This window comes from Salvelinus sp. IW2-2015, unplaced genomic scaffold, assembly GCF_002910315.2.
Source record: "Salvelinus sp. IW2-2015 unplaced genomic scaffold, ASM291031v2 Un_scaffold4042, whole genome shotgun sequence".
NCBI classification, from domain to species: domain Eukaryota; kingdom Metazoa; phylum Chordata; class Actinopteri; order Salmoniformes; family Salmonidae; genus Salvelinus; species Salvelinus sp. IW2-2015.
In genome coordinates, this window is record NW_019945314.1 from 12009 (window position 1) to 31451 (window position 19443).

A 19443-nucleotide genomic window follows, 5' to 3' on the forward strand; every position below is an offset into this window, starting at 1 on the left:
GTATGATTCAATACTTATTCCATAAGTCTACGGACCAAAAATATGGTTCATTCTTTGATTATGTGGGTTAAGTTATACTATCCAAACAATACACTACAATTTACAATAAATATACATTCCCCAGAAATCAAGTTCATCAACACAGCAAGGAACATTACAATGTAGCCAATGGCCATACATTTTGTCCCCATATCACTTATGGAGATTGAGAGCCACGGTCGACCGTGGTGCAGTAGCTTGCTCAAGGGCACAACAGCAGGAGATGGCATCTAGGATAGAAGAGCCATATATGTATGGCTCTGATAGGATACTGATGCAGTGCCACACAACAACTAGTTTAGACATTAAAGTTTAGGCATTAACTCCACATTTTTACGGTTAGGGTTAAGTTTAGGCATTAACTCCAAACTGTTAGGGTTAAGTGTATGCTTTAACGCCGAAATCTTAAGGTTAGGCATTTACTCTGAATGGTTAAGGTAAGTGTTAAGGTTTGGGATAGGCTTAAAACAAAAATCTCAAAAACAACTTTCTATCACTGGATTCGAACATGTAACCTTTGGCACCAGAGGCAGGTAACCGAGCGGTTAAGAGCGTTGGGCCAGTAACTGAAAGGTCACTGGTTTGAACCGCTGAGGCGACTAGGTGAAAAATCTGTCGATGTGCCCTAATTGCTCCTATAAGTCACTCTGGATAAAAGAGTCTGCTAAATGATTTAAATGGAAACTAGTTGGTGGTGTATGAGGGGAGTTTCCCCAATACAATGTAAACCACTTTGAACATCTGGAAAAGCACTACACAAATCTAATCAGTTACTTTCATTAATGAGTTTTTCTTCTTCCCCTTCTTCCTCTTCCGGTGTGTCTTCAGCCTGCAGGTTGTTGTTGTCCCCGATGATGACATATTGCAGTTGGGACCCATAGACCTGGACACTCCTCTGGAGCTCTGGATCTGGACAGGCCTGTACTGCTCTCTGGTGATCACTGGTGACGTTGCCTCCCATTGTCTCTGTAATAGAGTCATCAATGGAATGCAGTACAGTATATGAAAGTTATGAATCTAATGGCTTCTTTGAACTCATTAACGAAAGGTAAAGTGAAGGGTAAAATGAAATTCTTCAGCTCCAAGCTCCAACGGTGCCGGTCAAAAAGAGAAGTGAATAATTATAATAGTATATACAGTTGAAGTCGGAAGTTTACATACACCTTAGCCAAATGCATTTAAACTCAGTTTTTCACAATTCCTGACATTTAATCCTAGTAAAAGTTCCCTGTATAAGGTCAGTTAGGATCACCACCTTATTTTAAGAATGTGAAATGTCAGAATAATAGTTGAGAGAATGATTTATTTCAGCTTTTATTTCTTTCATCACATTCCCAGTGGGTCAGAAGTTTACATACACTCAATTAGTATTTGGTAGCATTGCCTTTAAGTTGTTTAACTTGGGTCAAACATTTCGGGTAGCCTTCCACAAGCTTCCCACAATAAGTTGGGTGAATTTTGGCCCATTCCTCCTGACTGAGCTGGTGTAACTGAGTCAGGTTTGTAGGCCTCCTTGCTTGCACATGCTTTTTCAGTTCTGCCCACAAATGTTCTATAGGATTGAGGTCAGGGCTTTGTGGATGGCCACTCCAATACCTTGACTTTGTTGTCCTTAAGCCATTTTGCCACAACTTTGGAAGTATGCTTGGGGTCATTGTCCATTTGGAAGACCCATTTGCGACCAAGCTTTAASTTCCTGACTGATGTCTTGAGATGTTGCTTCAATATATCCACATCATTTTCCTTTCTCATGATGCCATCTATTTTATGAAGTGCACCAGTCCCTCCTGCAGCACAGCACCCCCACAACATGATGCTGCCACCCCCGTGCTTCATGGTTTATTATGGTGTTCTTCGGCTTGCAACCCTCTCCCTTTTTCCGCCAAACATAACAATGGTCATTATGGACAAACAGTTCTATTTTTGTTTCATCAGACCAGAGTACATTTCTCCAAAAAGTACGATCTTTGTACCCATGTGCAGTTGCAAACCATAGTCTGGCTTTTTTATGGCGGTTTTGGAGCAGTGGCTTCTTCCTTGCTGAGCGGTCTTTCAGGTTATGTCGATATAGGACTCGTTCTACTGTGGATATAGATACTTTTGTACCCGTTTCCTCCAGCATCTTCACAAGGTCCTTTGCTGTTGTTCTGGGATTGATTTGCACTTTTGCACCAAAGTACGTTCATCTCTAGGAGACAGAATGCTTCTCCTTCCTGAGCGATATGACGGCTGAGTGGTCCCATGGTATTCATACTTGCGTACTATTGTTTGTACAGATGAACGTGGTACCTTCAGGCCTTTGCTACCAAGGGGGCTGTTATTACTCCCAAGGATGAACCAGACTTGTGGAGGTCTTGGCTGATTTCTCTTTACTTTCCCATGATGTCAAGTAAAGAGGCACTGAGTTTGAAGGTAGGCCTTGAAATACATCCACAGGTACACCTCCAATTGACTAAAATGATATTATTTCGCCTATCAGAAGCTTCTAAAGCCATGACATAATTTTCGGGAATTTTCTGAGCTGTTTAAAGGCACAGTCAACTTAGTAAACTTCTGACCCACTGGAATGATGATACAGTGAATTATAAGTGAATTACTGTGTCTGTAAACAATTGTTGGAAAAACGACTTGTGTCATGCACAAAGTAGATGTCCTAACCGACTTGCCAAAACTATAGTTTGTAAACAAGAAATTTGTGGAGTGGTTGAAAAACAAGTTTTAATGACTCCAACCTAACTGTATGTAAACTTCTGAATTCAACTATATGTGCTTGTATCTGTGAATGTGCTTGAATCTTGTAACACATCACTTTAATTATATGAATTGATGAGAATTTGACTGTAACTTACCATGCCTAGAATCCTCTGAACCCATGCTCTGAGGTTGTTGTATACACGTTGTCACACCTTGAAAGTTGCCATCTCCAATGATGCAGTTACTCAAATTGGAATGGCTGATGTTGATGACGTAAGTTGGGGCAGTGTTGGTCCTCCTCCTCTCTGTTGTTCGGGATGTGAGAAAAAAGGGAAGAGGTTGAAAAATGGGAAATAGCCTGTTGTTGACAATAGTATCCCGGCGCTTCCCGTTGCGTCATGATGACGACATACTGTAAAAACCTCCTATGAGCTTTAGTTTTGGACACGTGGAGAAACCATTTAGATGTAAGCCTACACTTTATCTTTTAAAAAACTGGATTTTATATGAGGAATGGAACATTCTTGAGCCTCTGGAACATTATTGGGCCTCACCTGCATCGGACACCAAATGGTGCTGGGTTTCCAGTGCTTCCAAAAGGTAAAGTGGGGTAGAATTCGGCTTACCATATACATAACATACACCATATACTACAAAGAAAACGTGCTGCAATCTAGGCCAAGTTAGCCTACCTCTCTAAATACCACATAACATTACTATTTTTATTTATTTATTTTAGTTAACCTTTATTTTATTTAGAATCACAAAATCACCGTAAGCCTAGACTATCCATAACCATATTTAAATGTTGATGAAAACGACATGAAAACTATAGACATGTAGGCCAAAGTAATTTACTTGCAATTAATCAAATGAAAAAATGTACACTTTTGAAGAGACTTACCTGGGAGGCCGGTGACTCTTTCGAACTGTGGTGGGCACTGGCAACACTTTTCTAGTGAGTCGAAAAAGAGCAGACAGGCGTTGCGACCCTTCTTCAGCACCACCTGGAGCAGTTTGGCAGCCTTCTCCATGTCTGTTCTCTGGGACCAGATCACCTGGCTCTCATACTCTGTGATGGTCCGGGAGCTCAACAAGTACACGCACAGCCTTTCCACCGCACAACATGACATAGATTTGCTAAGAGCGTGTAACTGAAGTTGTAAGCTCCTTTCTTGGATGAGAGACCATGCAAAAATAACAGAAACAAATATTTCAGTGTTGTTATAACATGATAATAATATGCATTTGCTTAATTAATTCGAAAGAAAATGTGATGGAAAGATGAAAGAAGTGTAGTGTAGGCTAATGCAAAAATATCACTTTCACATCGACCCTGTTATTCTCATTGGTTGTTCCCCATTTACTTTCTGACTGTAAACATAACATCATCTCGTGCCTGCCTGCCCTACATTCCTAACAAACGCATTTCCATTACATTTTAGATCTTAACATTAACACCTAACTGTATAGTTTATAGTGTAGGCCTAAATACAGAGTTTTCTTGTATTTCATCAATTTCTTCCATACATATATATCATAGGCCTATCCCTTTTTGTTTAGATTGAACCATTGTAATCTCGGTTAACGCATAGCTAAAATTGTAAACTGTCAATCCACGAAAGAGTAGAGGAAAGTGATTTCTTACCAGGTAAAATCTCGTCTTTTTCGTTACATTGTAACATAATTGTTAATTTGACAGAACGATATAGGCTACATTACAACATTGCATCACTTTGTGTGTTTCTTTTCGACTGAGAAATGAGCTGTGCAATCGGTTGTCGGTCATTTTTATAGGCTGCGGTAGCAAAACTTCTGAAATAAAAGTCCCTAATGCTGGGGGCATGCTCAGACTGTTTTGGGAGTTTCCACTTGCTTGCCCACTCATAATAAATTCCCCATCCGCGCTTGTATTGTCAAGAAGAACAGAAAAAAATGGCAAGAATTGCAGAAAATTGGCCATGATATAAAGTTTTGTTGACGTTATAAATACATTTTAATTATTCGAATCTTATAGGATAGCTAGAGTAGCCTATGCTTAAACCAATAATTGCAATAGCCATTTGTGGAACACTGGAGGTTTATCACCACAGTACATTTGGTTTCAGTTTGTATATTGATTTGATATTCAGTTTTCTCGTCAATACCTCTTAGACAGAAGGTCCTAGGATGATTCGGTGATATATCTATCAGATGAGGGTAAGGACCAATGTACAGGTCCCCCCCATTAATTGCCTTTGGAAAGAAAGTTGTTCTATGTTGATTTCAGTAGGGGAATATTATGCAATCGCTGCTGAGGGACCGTCTTAAAAGTGCAATCAGCTGTAGCTGGTGTTTACAGAAACTTTTTTTTAAATTAAATAATCTATAGATCTTAAACCAACTGTTTATCCCTCAGTAATTACATTTTAAAATGGTATCTTGTATCTTTTATTTTTAATGGATTTTATGTAAAAATATGAGCTCAAAAAACATAAATAGGCCTATGATCTTTCTCACTCGTACGCAACCTACTGTAGCCTACTTGCATGACCTAGAGAGCTAAAATCACCTGTGGCAAAGTCACTATTGCCTCTAACCCATGATGCACCCATTAGAATTCCCATTTTAAAGTTCCCTGATTTATAAATGAATATTTCATAATTATCCTTTTTAATGGCTTCCGCTCTACATGTACAGACAAGTGCGGTGTGTTCCCTGACCTCTATTATCAAAGTGAATTACTTTTTACAGCTGTGGTTATTAATTAATGTACATATCTAAAAAAATAATATTTTATTTTATTTTACCGTTATTTTACCAGGTAAGTTGACTGAGAACACGTTCTCATTTGCAGCAACGACCTGGGGAATAGTTACAGGGGAGAGGAGGGGGATGAATGAGCCAATTGTAAACTGGGGATTATTAGGTGACCGTGATGGTTGAGGGCCAGATTGGGAATTTAGCCAGGACACCGGGGTTAACACCCCTACTCTTACGATAAGTGCCATGGGATCTTTAATGACCTCAGAGAGTCAGGANTGCCATGGGATCTTTAATGACCTCAGAGAGTCAGGACACCCGTTTAACGTCCCATCCGAAAGACGGCACCCTACACAGAGCAGTGTCCCCAATCACTGCCCTGGGGCATTGGGATCTTTGTTTAGACCAGAGGAAAGAGTGCCTCCTACTGGCCCTCCAACACCACTTCCAGCAGCACCTGGTCTCCCATCCAGGGACTGACCAGGACCAACCCTGCTTAGCTTCAGAAGCAAGCCAGCAGTGGTATTTCAATAGCTTCCAGTCCAAATGACATATACATCAGTTTATATCGTTGACCTCCCTTGTCCATAGTACACCCATTATAATTGCAATTTTATATTGCATTGATATTCATACGAATATTTCCTGTGATAAGTCTAATTTTCAATAGCTCACTGTCGATATGAGCTATAGATATACAGACAAGTGTGATGGGTTCCTGGTCCTCTCTTATCAATGGTACACCTTTTATTGTTTCAAAATTCCTCCCCTTTGATTTTCTACAAATATTTATCTTATTTTTACAAATCTAATTTTCAATTGCTTCCAGTCCAAATTACATATACACAGTGCATATTCACACCCCTTGACTTTTACCACATTTTGTTGTGTTACAAAGTGGGATTAAAATTGATTTAATTTTTTTTTTTTTTCAACAATATACACAAAATACTATGTAATGTCAAAGTGTAAGAAAAAGTCTAACATTTGTAAAAAAAAAAAATATGTTTTTTTTAATACATCTAATTGGTGTAATAGGGAGGAGGGTTTTAGATGTATAGTACCAGTCAAAAGTTTGGACACACCTACTCATCACAGTGTTATTCTTTATTTTTACATTGTAGAATAATAGTGGACATCAAAAATATAAAATAACACACATGGAATCATGTAATAACCAAAAAAGTATTAAACAAATCAAAATATATTTTATATTTGAGATTATTCAAAGTAGCCACCCTTTGTCTTGATGACAGCTTTGCACACACTTGGCATTCTCTCAACCAGCTTCATGAGGTAGTCACCTGGAATGTCTTTCAATTAACAGGTGTGCCTTGTTAAAAGTTCATTTGTGGAATTTCTTTCCTTCTTAATGCGCCAATCAGTTGTGTTGTGACAAGGTAGGGGTGGTATACAGAAGATAGCTGTCACACCCTGATCTGTTTCACCTGTCTTTGTGATTGTCTCCAACCCCCTCCAGGTGTCACCCATCTTCCCCATTACCCCCTGTGTATTTATACCTGCGTTCTCTGTTGGTCTGTTGCCAGTTCGTCTTGTTTGTCAAGTCATCCAGCGTTTTTGTGTCTCAGCTCCTGCTTTTCCCAGACTCTCTTTTTCTCGCCCTCCTGCTTTTGACCCTTGCCTGTCCTGACTCTGAGCCCACCTGCCTGACCACTCTGCCTGCCCCTGAGCCTGCCTGCCGACCTGTACTTTTGCCCCACCTCTGGATTATTGACCTCTGCTTACCCTGACCGTGAGCCTGCCTGCCGTCCGGTACCTTTGCCCCACCTCTGGATTATTGACCTCTGCTTACCCTGACCCTGAGCCTCCCTGCCATCCGGTACCGTTGCCCCACCTTTGGTTTACTGACTCATGCCTGCCTTGACCTGTCTATTGCCTGCCCCTGTTGGATTATTAAACCATTGTTAATTCGACGTTGTCTGCATCTGGGTCTTACCTTCATACCTGATAGTACAAACTGGCCATGACTGACCAGAGAGGAAGGAACCTGCTCAGATATTTCACCATGAGGTCAACGGGGACTTTAAAACAGTTACAGAGTTTAATGGCTGTGATAGGAGAAAATTGAGGATGGATAAACAATATTTTAGTTACTCCCCGATACTAACCTAAATTAAAGAGTGAAAAGAAGGAAGCCTGTGCAGAATACAAAATATTCCAAAACATGTATCATGTTTGCAATAAGGCACTAAAGTAAACTGCAAAAAGTGGCAAAGAAATTCACTTTATGTCCTGAATACAAAGCGCTGTGTTTGAGGCAAATCCAACGTAACATACTCAGTGATGTGTTATGTTGGATTTGCCACAAATTAGATCTGTACATGAATTAATAACCACAGCTGTACTTGGTGATATATTTTTAGAAAATCAAAGGTGAGCCATTTTGGAAAAAATATGAAGGTGTACCTTTGATAAGAGAGGTCAATGAAACCAACACACGAGTCTGTTGATCTGTAACTCATATGGACAGTGAGCTATTGAAAATTAGAACTATCACAGGAGATATTTATGTAATATCAGTAAATAAAAATTGCAATTCTAATGTGTGTAGACTACTATGGACGAGCGCGGTCAGAGACGTAACCTCAAGTGGTTTTAGATGTATATGTCATGTATGTCACACCCTGATCTGGTTCACCTGTCCTTGTGATTGTCTCCAGCCACTCCAGGTTTCGCTTATTATCCCCGGTGTATTTATCCCTGTGTTTCCTGTCTCTCTGTGCCAGTTCGTCTTGTTTGGCAAGTCAACCAGCGGTTTTTCTTGCTCCTATTTTCCCAGTCTCCATTTATTTCTAGTCCTCCTGGTTTCAACCCTTGCCTTTCCTGACTCCGAACCCACCTGCCTGGCCATTCTGCCTGTTCTGACTACAAGCCTGCCTATCCTCTTGTACTGTTTTGGACTCTGATCTGGTTTCTGACCCCTGCCTGGTCTGACTTCAAGACTGCCTATCGCCTGGTACTGTTTGGACTCTGACCTGGTTTATGAACTCTTGCCTGTCCCCCGACCTGCCTTTGCCTACTCCCTATGTTATAATAAATCTCAGAGCTCAACCATCTCCCTCCTGTGTCTGCATTTGGGTCTCGCCTTGTGCCCTTATAATGTAGATAGGAAGCTATTGAATTAACATCTAAAGCTGTAATAAGAAAAATATTTCTAGAGAATCGAAGGGGAGGAATTAAAAAATGTATAAGAGAGGTGAAGGAACCCACTACCCTTGTCTGTAGATCTGTAGCTCATATGGATAGGAAGGTATTGAAAGTTTGACCTATCACAAGAAATATGCCTATAAAATCAGGGAAGTACTGAACTGGAATTCTAATGAATGTAGCATGGATGAGTGGGGTCAGTTACTTCACATTATCTGGTTTTACATTTCCATTTCACCTAGAAAGGAGGCTTTTGAAAAGTATCCTTGTAAATGGGTCAAATATTAGTAGTTAGAGGTAACTAATAAAAATGCTTGGGCCTTTAGTGACTGGAGGCCCTATGCAGTGTGTGTAATCGTCATATAGGGCTAACCCTCCTAAATTGGAATGCAAAAACATATTTTTTTTATCACCGGTATTGCACTTTTACGATGGTCCCTAAACCATCAGAGTGCCAGGAAACAGTATATTGCATTATTCTCGGCTCTCTAAAGGGAAGAGTTTGACTATCGGTAAAAACATAGTGTGTACCTTGCTCTCTACGGTCATCCAATTCAATATATATATCATTCTCATCATCCTAGCACCTTCCGTCAGAGAGCTATTGACGAGCAAACCCTGAATATCGAAAGTAAAAACACATTTACTGCGATATTCTACCCGACCAGGAGATATCACAAGAGAAGCTTCTGTGGATTTGTAACAATAAGATTCATTATGTAGTCAAAAAGGACGAACTCCTGAAGTGAGAGATGATGCTTGTAGGTTTTTGCTTTTGCTTTCTTTCTATGCAAGCCGCCAGGGGCAGGCTAGAGGACATTCCACCAATAGCCTACCGCTTCCTGGTCAAGTAAGCAGCAGGCAGGGCAGCAAGAACATCGTTGGCGGAACAATACTACACACACACCCGTCCATCTGGAAACACGGGACTGACTGTGCATGCCAACACTGATTGCGTTGGTGATTGTAGGCCAGGCAGGGAGGTGTGTCTAGTGCAGTTGGAAGAAAGAGGTAAATGGGTGGTGCCTGTGTGAATATCGTGGCGACCGAGCGGAGGTGTTTTGTAGGTGACTGTGTATCAACAGATGTGCATGTGTCCTAGTAAAAGCACTGCGGCTGTTAATCTGGACAGAAGCAGCTCGTAGGCTACACGAAGTAGGCGACCTGACCGAGGAGGTAGGTCTCTCTCTCTTCCCCCCTCTCGGTCTTTCCCCCCTAGTGTTTCCGTATTTATTGTGACATCTGTGTGGCATTTAGTGTCATTTTCTGTGTAAGGAATGGTTTAATGTGCGTATGTTGCAGAATTTCAATGTGGACCTGTATAGCTACAACCTTGGAAGGTTAAATTGTGTCAGTCAAGCTCATCTTGTATTCTTCTGCTGTCTACTACATGCGAACAATGAGTATATTTCAGATTATTCCTCTATGAATTCTGGTTGAAGAATATACTTTATTAGGGGGATACCCTCATATAAAGAGGTTGTCACTCCCATTTACTGTAGTTTAACATGTACTACAACATATATACATTATTTGGTAATAACACAGTAATAAACAAATTATGGTTTTGTTTGTTTCTTTGATTCATTAAAACAGCATTTTCATAGGCATTGGAGTAGAAACAATTTGACATTTAGACCTGCATTAACTGCAGCAAGATGAATGTCTTTCTTTCTCTCACTAGCTCTCACACACACACACACACACACACACACACACACACACACAGGATTGTAAGTACGGCAGCATAGGCCCAGGCCCAGCTGCCGCCTTCCTACAGAACACAGCCAGTCACTCTGTATGTATGGGAACTATTCACCGAGCTGAGATGGTTTTCCGTTTCTGCTTGTGTRCTGGACAATGAGGCTTTGATCCCTGGCAGGCATTCAACCTAGATTTTGATCCATGGAGAATGCCTACAGTATGGTTAGAAACAGAACTCACTATAATGTGAAATCTGTTATTAGTCAAAGCAAAGGCCATATGGTTAGTTAATCAAAGCTTGTCTACATCATGATGACGATATAAACATGTTTGTTGTTGTTGTATGCTACAAGCTAGCGGTTCACTCCAGCTGACCCCCAGATTGTTGTGTCAATGGCTGGATCCAAACACTCCAGTGACATTGGTGATCCTTTCCTCCATTTGTGTCATTTTGCAAGTTGCAATATTTCATCAAGATAACAAAAGGGTGAGGAACTTTCCAGGCGGAGAGATAGAGGAAACTGATAAAGCACCATTGTGTCGCAATGCAAAATAACAGAGTTTTTATTACCGGTAATAACAGGTCTGTTTGTTACTGCTACCTTCCTGTTATGGTTGTGCAGGACAGACAGACTAACAGACTGACGACAGACAGACTAACTGACAGACAGACAGACAGACAGACAGACAGACAGACAGACAGACAGACAGACAGGCGGGCGGGCGGGCAGTCTTACAAACCGATAGGCTGACAGACTGACTCTGACGAACAGACAGACAGAAGTAAGTAGCATTGTCGGATTTCTTCACCCTGCTCTCCATTCTCCACCACAATACAGAAGGGCTTCACTCCTATGGGACAGAGAGAAATAATGACTGTGCAGAAATAAAATGTGCACATTCAAGTGCAAGTATCAGTGTTTTGCACGTGTACCATAAATCAATGTTAGATAGAGGAGCACAGTAAATTTAGGACAGTGATGTTGGCTCTATTGATTTGGCTGGTATAAATTTGCCTGCCAATTTAAACAGCGACTGCACTTTGTGTGGAGAATGAGAAACTGTAGATAGACACATGCATAATCAACAGCTTTTTAGCCACTCATTCTGTCGTGCTAAATATATTTTACTACTTAATTCTTTATTTTTCCTCATTGGATTTGAGGGCAGAGAAATTGGCTCTGGGTTTGTACTCTTTCACAGGGCCCAACACCAGATGACCTGAGCTACAGTTAGACCTCTTAGTTAGACTTTGTCCTCTTCTCTAGCTTGGATTAGCCCAGAACATGTGAAATGGGTCAATCGGCAGCAGCACCACGAGTTTCCTGCTCTTCAATGAATTCTGAAATGAATATTTTCCTTCTGGCGAAACCTGAAAGAGACATTTTATTGGTAAAGGGGATAACACCCTTTCTCTTGTTTGTCTATTGCAAAGACACAAAGATATTACCCATGATTTTGTGATGCGCCGTAGAAGTGTTGCACCGTAGATGCCAATGTAAAACAGCCATGTTACCAACGGCTACACATACTAATACTGCTGGAAGGAGGGGGAGTAATGGCTCCTCTGTTCATTAACAGGAAGTGATAATTATATGTCTGGGGCCACATCCAAAATAGGGCTCTGGTTAAAAGTAGTGCACTATTTGGGAAGCAACCTGGAAGTAGATGATGTGGGGACTGGCGAGGCTATCATCTGTTTTAAACACCATTAGATGATGTGGGGACTGGCGATGTGCCTATCAATCTGTTTTAAGGAACATGTAGATGATGTGGGACTGGTGAAGTGCTACCTGCACTGTTATAAACAGCCGCCCCACTCCCCCATCAGAATTCTAATGGTGTTGTAGCAGGAAATGAATACGAGGGAAGAGACAACTCTGGAGAGCGGCACGGTCATGCGAAGCCAGTTGTCTTTTAAACAGGCCGCTCTGACCCGCCTATCTACGATCATTCGATCTGGAGGGATGGTGTTGGTACATGGAGAGAGAGACTGATCAGCGTTTTCAACCACCATTGGAAGAATTGTAGGGACTGAGCCAGTCGCACGCGCTATCAGCTGTTCTAAACACCATTTAGACCTATGATGTGGGCGACTGGCGAGGCTATCAGCTGTTTTAAACACAACTAGATGGTATTGTGGCGGATCTGGCGAGGCTATCATGCCTGTTTTACAACCATTAGATGATTGTGGGGACTGGCGAGGCATCAGCTGTTAAACACCATTAGATGATGTGGAGGAACTGCGAGAGGCTATCTGGCTGTTCTTTAAACACATCAACCTTAGATGATGTGGGGAATGGCGAGTGCTCTTTCTGTTTTAAACACAACTTAGATGATTGTGGGGACTCATGGACGAGGGTCTGTTATCCAGCTGTTTCACACCACCACCAGTAGTGATGTGGCGCGGCTGTCGGCGAGCTATCAGCTGTTTAACAACAACTAGAGATGTGGGGACTGGCGGCTATCAAGCTGTTTTAAACACAACTAGATGATGTGGGGACTGGCGAGGCTATCAGCTGTTTTAAAAACCACAGATTGATGTGGGACTGGCGAGGCTATTATCTGTTTTAAACACAACTAGATGATGTGGGGACTGGCGATGGCTATCAGCGTTTTAAACACAAACTAGATGATGTGGACTGGCGAGGCTATCAGCTGTTTTAAACACAACTAGATGATGTGGGGCATGGCGAGGCTATCAGCTGTTTAAAACACCACTTAGATGATGTGGGACTGGCGAGGCTATCAGCTGTTTTAAACACCATTAGATGATGTGGGACTGGCGAGGCTATTAGCTGTTTTAAACACAACTAGATGATGTGGGGACTGGCGAGGCTATCAGCTGTTTTAAAACACACTTAGATGATGTGGGGACTGGCGAGGCTATCAGCTGTTTTAAACACCAATTAGATGATGGTGGGGACTGGCGAGGCTATTAGCTGTTTTTAACACAACTAGATGATGTGGGGACTGGCGAGGCTATCAGCTGTTTTAAAACCAACTAGATGATGTGGGACTGGGAGGTTATCGCTGACTGCTCGTCTTCTGTTCTCCACCATCCCCCAGATCATGGAGCACACGCCCTCCCCACTTCCTCCACAGAAGGGCTAAAAGAAGCTTCCAGACAGCGCTGACTGACCGCTCTGCTCCCCCCATGGCTAAACAACAACAGTCCAGCCGGGGGCCAGGGTCAGGGCCCATAGCCACAGCAGTCCATCCCAGCCTCTGGGCCAGGCCGGGCTGTAGTGGCCTCCTCCTCCACCCAGGCTGATGTGGTGGTTTCTACTGCAAGCTGTGCCTTAGTGAGCACCCCTCAGCAGCAACCAGCACGCTGCACACCTGTGACTGTGTCTTCTGCACCCCGGTAGGTAGACAACACGAACCTGCCATAACTTCTCTTCTCATATCTGATACTGGGCAGGGAAATGCCTGTATTTTCTATTCTTCCTCTATTTTAATTCAACAAGACTCAGCTTTCAAACAACAGGACATATCTATCTGCCGAATCAAAAATGTATATTTAATCACAGCTTTCCTGAAAGCATTTAGTTTCTCTTTCACTTTTATCTCTGGCAGGCAGTACTCTAGCTGACCTTCTATTGATTGGTGTTCAGTCAGCCTGTATCCATCCGCACTGAGGTGGAGGTGATGTGCCTTGGATAGTGAGATATCCTGGCGTGGGGTTGGTTGGCTGGCAGGTGCTAATCTCTGCCTGGCTGCTGGCGTCGCTCGGAGCAGCAGTCTGAGTTGCTAGGACAAGGTCAAACATAGGGTATATCCCTATGGGCCTGGAAAGTAGTGCACTATATAGGGAATACGATGCCATTTGGAACACAGCCATAGAGAGATACTGTCAACACAACACTGGTTACCACTTACCAGTACTATGCACTGATTGACAATAAACCCCATGCCTTCTGCATTCTGCTGTTGCTACAGTAGCTGGGTGAGGCTTGGCGTGACTCTTCTGACAAACAAAACAGCAGATTTTTGCATGAACAGACTCGCAGGACTGCATTGTTTGGCTGCTTTGTCTTTAGCATTCAATTGTTTGTTAGAGACGAGTCTAGTTCAAGTGCAAGTTACTGTATATCTCAGATACTGTCAACATCAACATCAATCCAGGGCCACGTTTAGTTGGTGAACGTTGTGGAACGTTGTAGATAAAAATGTAATGATCAGAGCTGACGTGATTCCTTACTCTACATGGCTACAGAGAGGCATGTTTCTGAACATTTCACAATGTTGTGCGTTGCTGAACATGGCCCTGCTCTCTGGTTCTGTCCATAGACATACATATTATTCACATCTGTGTTTACGTCATTGGTTGTCTGTCCCCTCAGTGTCTACAGCAGTATGTTCAGCTGGCCATCCGGGAGGGTGGGGGCAGCCCGGTCACATGTCCAGACATGGCTTGTCAGAGGACAGGAGTCCTACTCCACTCAGAGGTACTACTGGATGTTATACTGTGTCTGCGACTCAAATGACACCCTATTCCCTTTATAGTGCACTACTTTTGACCAGGGCACATAGGGAATTATATAGGGAATAGGGTGCCATTTTGGACACATTCAAATAACCACTGGTACACATCAATGTTTAGACCATTTGACTATTACACTGCTACATTGCTATTACACTCATATGTATTTGCCTGTTACCACTAGTAGGGTTGGGTACCGTTGGGTAAGATGAATTTGCCAAACCTTTCTACATCTTACATCATGCCACCACACCTTGAACTTGCAAATGTCATTGTCAGGTGTAAATGGTAAATACTCTACAGCACAAGCCAATGTAGTGTTGCGATCAGGTCAGGGAGTTTGGTAATCAACCGATCTTCTCTTGAAATGATTATCCCTGGTTAAATTCTGCATTTCCGTTGGAATGCAATACATTTAATTTCTGTGGAATGCATTACATTAAAGCCTGGTCTCAGATCTGTTTGTGACAATGACCATAGAAGTTGGCAATACAGCATAAACTGATCTGGGACCAGGCTGGTCCTCCTTTGATTTTAAGACATAATCACAGACGTGATCCATTCTGTTATTTTTTTGTGTTGTTTTGCAGATAGCCTGTTTTGCCCCTGCGGATCAGGTTGAGCTGTACCAGCGACTGGAGTTTGAACAAGGTACGGTACCGTTCATTAGCATTAGCATGCTGGTGAAGTGACTGGTGACGGCTGTCACGGCAACCAGGCTATTTCAGGTCTGGGCCATCTGGTGGCAGTGAGCTGAGCTGATCTGAGCCTGCCTCTAGTATCGACATGCCTGGCATATTGTGGGGTTACTGTACCGAGAGAGACTCCCTCTAGTCCTTATCTTGACTCCCTCCCACCCACCCTGTCCCAGTCCAGCTGAAAGGTTCTTGTAACTTTAGTAGCTACTAGACGGTTCGTCAAGCTACCAGATTAGCATAAGGCGATTTATAAATAGCAGTTGAATAATTACTGGAAATTATGAAGCTGTTATTGTTCTGTCTGTCTGCAGTTTTTGTTGGTGAAGAAATATGGTTTGTTGTTGTTGGCTTTAGTTTAGAGACAAAAGTCATTTCTGAGAGCGTGAAGAGAAGAAAACAGTGTAGAAAAAGTCCCAGCTGGTTTGACATTTATAAATTGTAATCTGAGGTTGGTTGGATTGCCTTGAGGCAACAACACACTGAAACGAATATTAGTCACCGTTCAGTCATAAATCAAATACCTTAAAAAATTGGATCTAGGAAAAGTCGAACAAAGTGCACAAAATATGTTATTATGGTGCTCCTCTGATAAGGACAACATGTTCCTTTGTTACGAAAGCAGTTATAAACCCCACTGAAATCCCTGCCCTGGCACATCTAGGATAAGCAGGCCTACAGTGCCTTCAGAAAGTATTCACACCCCTTGACTTTTTACAAGGTGGGATTAAAATGGATTTAATTGTCATTTTTTTGTCAACGATCTACACAAAATACTCTGTAATGTCAAAGTGGAAGAATTGTAACATTTGTAAAAAAAAAAAAAAAAAATGTCATAAAAGAGACTAATATATCCTGATTACATAAGTATTTAACCCCCTGAGTCAATACATGTTAGAGTAACCTTTGGCAGCGATTATACCTGTGAGACTTTCTGGGTAAGTCTCTAAGAGATTTGCACACCTGGATTGTACAATATTTGCACATTATTCTTTTAATAATTCTTCAAGCTCTGTCAAGTTGGTTGTTGATCATTGCTCGACAGCCATTTTCAAGTCGTGCCATAGATTGTCATGCCGATTTAAGTCAAAACTGTAAATAGGCCATTCAGGAACATCCAATGTTGTGTATATTTGTATATTTGGCCTGTTTTTGGTTATTGTTCTGCTGAAAGATGAATTTGTCTCCCAGTGTCTGTTGGAAAGGAGACTGAACCAGGTTTTCCTCTAAAATGTTCATGTGCTTTTTTTTTTTACCCATTCACTGCTCGACAGGGATCTTACAAATAATTGTATGTGTAGGGTACAGAAATAAGGTAGTCATTCAAAAATGATGATGCAGCTCTATTCCGTTGAATTTTATCCTAAAAAACTCCCTAGTCCTTGCCGAGGACAAGCATACCCATAACATGATGCAGCCACCACCATGCTTGAAAATATGAAGAGTGGTATTCAGTGATGTGTTGTGTTGGATTTGACCTTAATGCTTTGTATTTAGGACATAAAGTTAATTTCTTTGCCACATTTAGTGCCTAATTGGGAACAGGATGCATGTATTGGAATATTTATATTCTGTACAGGCTACAATGTTGTTGATCCATCTTCAGTTTTCTCCTATCACAGCCATTAAACTGTAACTGTTTTAAAGTCGCCATAGTCCTCATGGTGAAATACCTGAGCGGTTTCCTTCCTCTCCAGCAACTGAGTTAGGAAGGTGCCTGTATCTTTGTAGATCTGGGTGTATTGATACACCAAGTGTAATATTCAATGTCATATATATATATATTTTTTACCCATTTTTTACCCATTTTTTACCCATTTTTTTTACCCATTTTTTACCCATCAAATGGGTTGAATACTTATTGACGCAAGACATTTCAGCTTTTAATTTTTAATTTTAATTTGTACAAACTTAAAAAATATATAATTATACTTTGGCGTGTGGAGGCCAGTGACACAAAATCTCAATTTAACTAATTTTAAATGCAGGCAGTAACACAACAAAATGTAGAAAAAGTCAAGAGGTGTGAATACTTTCTGAAGGCACCCGTATCTAGGATCGTCTACCCTCTATATCTAATACCTTGCTTTGGGTATCATTCTATAGACATACATACAGGTAACTGTCAAAATCAAATAAAGCGTCTAAATAGGACGTTGGGCCACCACGAGCTGCCAGAACATGGCATAGATTCTACAAGTGTCTTTAACTATTGGAGGGATGTGACACCATTCTTCCACGAGAAATTCCATCATTTTGTGTTTTGTTGATGGTAGAGGAAAACGCGGTCTCTGGCGCCAGAATCTCCCATAAGTGTTCAATTGGGTTGAGATCTGGTAACTGAGACACACACACACACAACACACACACACACAGACACACACACACACATACACACAAACCCCCAATGCTCATTTGAGACCCCTCTTTCAAAGTCACTGAGATCTCTTTGAGCCATGGTAGCCAAAATAATGGTGAACTGGGCATGATGGAATGTTAAGTGCTTCATTAACTCAGGAACCACACCTGTGTGGAAGCACCTGCTTTCAATATACTTTATATCCCTCATTTACTAGTGTTTCCTTTATTTTGGCAGTTACCTGTATATGTACATACATATGTGTTTATGTACATCATTGGTTTGTTATGTTTCAGGGGTGCAGCTGGACCCTAGTAGAGCATGGTGCCCGGTGCTGGAGTGCCAGGCTGTCTGCAGCGTTGGGCCCAGCTCAGAGGGCCAGCCTACGTCCGTTCCCTGTCCAGCCTGCCACACCATCTTCTGCTCTGGCTGTAGAGGGCCCTGGCAGGACGGGCACGCCTGCTCCGAGCACCAGCCTATGACATCACAATCGCTGCCTCAGAGAGCAGGTCAGTCAGTCACAGTCAGGGCGCCTTGGTGGAAAAATATTGTCACTAAATAACTGATGAATGCTGATTGAAGCAGTAGTTGGCAAGTACTGTTGCTCGTCATTTTGGAAAATAAGTCAAATGAACAATTTGGTAAGAGTGTCTTGGCCTTTTGGACAAGCTAGCATACACCCAATGCCATTTTGGTGTGCCACAGCAGTGTGCTCAGTGTGTTCCTCAGTGTCCCTCTCTTTACAGTATCCCACCCTTCCACCCTTGCAATGTGTGTGTGGTGTGTGTGTGTGTGTGTGTGTGTGTGTGTGTGTGTGTGTGTGTGTGTGTGTGTTGTGTGTGTGTGTGTTGTGTGTGGTGTGTGTGTGTGTGATATATGTGTGTGTGTGTGGTATTGGAAGGTGTGGAGGAAAGCTTATGGAATGCCATTGTGTCCTGCCAAGGAGGGAGTAGGGGAGTCATTCAGTGAATCCATTTCCGTTGCTTTGGCAACGCGAAGTGCTCGGTACTTGAGAAATGTACTTGAATCGATGGATTTAATGTACGAAAGTATAACACATCAGACAAGACCAGAAAGTGTTCTAAAATCTTAGAATTGAGCCCCAAAGTATGAGAGAACAGAATGCCAGTTTGATGTTGTTGTGGGGGATTAACACTATTGGTCCATTTAGTAATACAATGCAGTTAATTCAATCGCTTCTTACCATGGTATTCAGTCAACTGGTTCCTTATGTTTCTTCTCCCCAAATAAATTAAGTTAACCGCCATTAACAATTAGTGCTAAATAAGATGACAGTCTGTGCTTCAGCCTTCCTGGTTTAACCCTGCTAACACCATATAATTATATTTACACATAATGTATAGACATTTTAACATTCTTAATTCTAATTCTGTCTGAACCCATCTCCCTCACCTCCCCACCACCTCTCCACCTCTCCCCAACTCCCCCCATCTCCACCCTCATCCACTGTCCCAGGGCCGGTCATGCAGTGACTCTGATCTGCCCATCAAGCAGTGCCCCATGTGTGGTGTGTACATCGAGAGGAACCAAGGCTG

At 42.0% G+C, this 19443-nt stretch overlaps 2 protein-coding genes across 3 annotated transcripts; one reads left to right on the forward strand and one right to left on the reverse strand.

The window, feature by feature from the left end:
• Positions 1–6: 6 nt before the first annotated feature.
• On the reverse strand, positions 7–4540 carry LOC112076798 (uncharacterized). 2 transcript variants are annotated; one of them, XM_024143469.1, is made up of 4 exons: positions 4382–4540; positions 3638–3903; positions 2889–3038; positions 7–1005 (listed from the first exon to the last, which is right to left on the reverse strand). In XM_024143469.1, exons 2-4 carry the CDS (start codon positions 3864–3866, stop codon positions 806–808), a joined length of 579 nt encoding a protein of 192 aa, XP_023999237.1. In that variant the 5' UTR covers positions 3867–3903; positions 4382–4540; the 3' UTR covers positions 7–805. The 2 variants fall into 2 exon arrangements, with proteins under 2 accessions (XP_023999237.1, XP_023999236.1); XM_024143468.2 differs by having other exon boundaries at positions 3638–3907; positions 4382–4539.
• Positions 4541–9155: 4615 nt separating this feature from the next.
• Positions 9156–19380, forward strand: LOC112076796 (E3 ubiquitin-protein ligase RNF144B-like). The gene is made up of 6 exons (XM_024143466.2): positions 9156–9819; positions 13417–13714; positions 14694–14798; positions 15424–15484; positions 18184–18396; positions 19364–19380. The coding sequence occupies exons 3-6, from the start codon at positions 14760–14762 to the stop codon at positions 19378–19380; spliced, it is 330 nt and encodes a 109-aa protein (XP_023999234.2). The 5' UTR covers positions 9156–9819; positions 13417–13714; positions 14694–14759.
• Positions 19381–19443: the final 63 nt, after the last annotated feature.

What these genes read in the sequence shown, in the direction of transcription:
- LOC112076798 (XM_024143468.2), bottom strand. Translation starts at nt 4,418, where the DNA reads ATGTTACAATGTAACGAAAAAGACGAGATTTTACCTG. An exon ending in AAAAGACGAGATTTTACCTG is followed by an intron (nt 3,908 to 4,381) that starts GTAAGAAATCAC and finishes CTCTCATCCAAG; the next exon opens with AAAGGAGCTTACAACTTCAG. An exon ending in TTCAGAGGATTCTAGGCATG is followed by an intron (nt 1,006 to 2,888) that starts GTAAGTTACAGT and finishes ACTCTATTACAG; the next exon opens with AGACAATGGGAGGCAACGTC.
- LOC112076796 (XM_024143466.2), top strand. Translation starts at nt 14,760, where the DNA reads ATGGCTTGTCAGAGGACAGGAGTCCTACTCCACTCAGAG. An exon ending in GAGTCCTACTCCACTCAGAG is followed by an intron (nt 14,799 to 15,423) that starts GTACTACTGGAT and finishes GTTGTTTTGCAG; the next exon opens with ATAGCCTGTTTTGCCCCTGC. An exon ending in GCGACTGGAGTTTGAACAAG is followed by an intron (nt 15,485 to 18,183) that starts GTACGGTACCGT and finishes GTTATGTTTCAG; the next exon opens with GGGTGCAGCTGGACCCTAGT.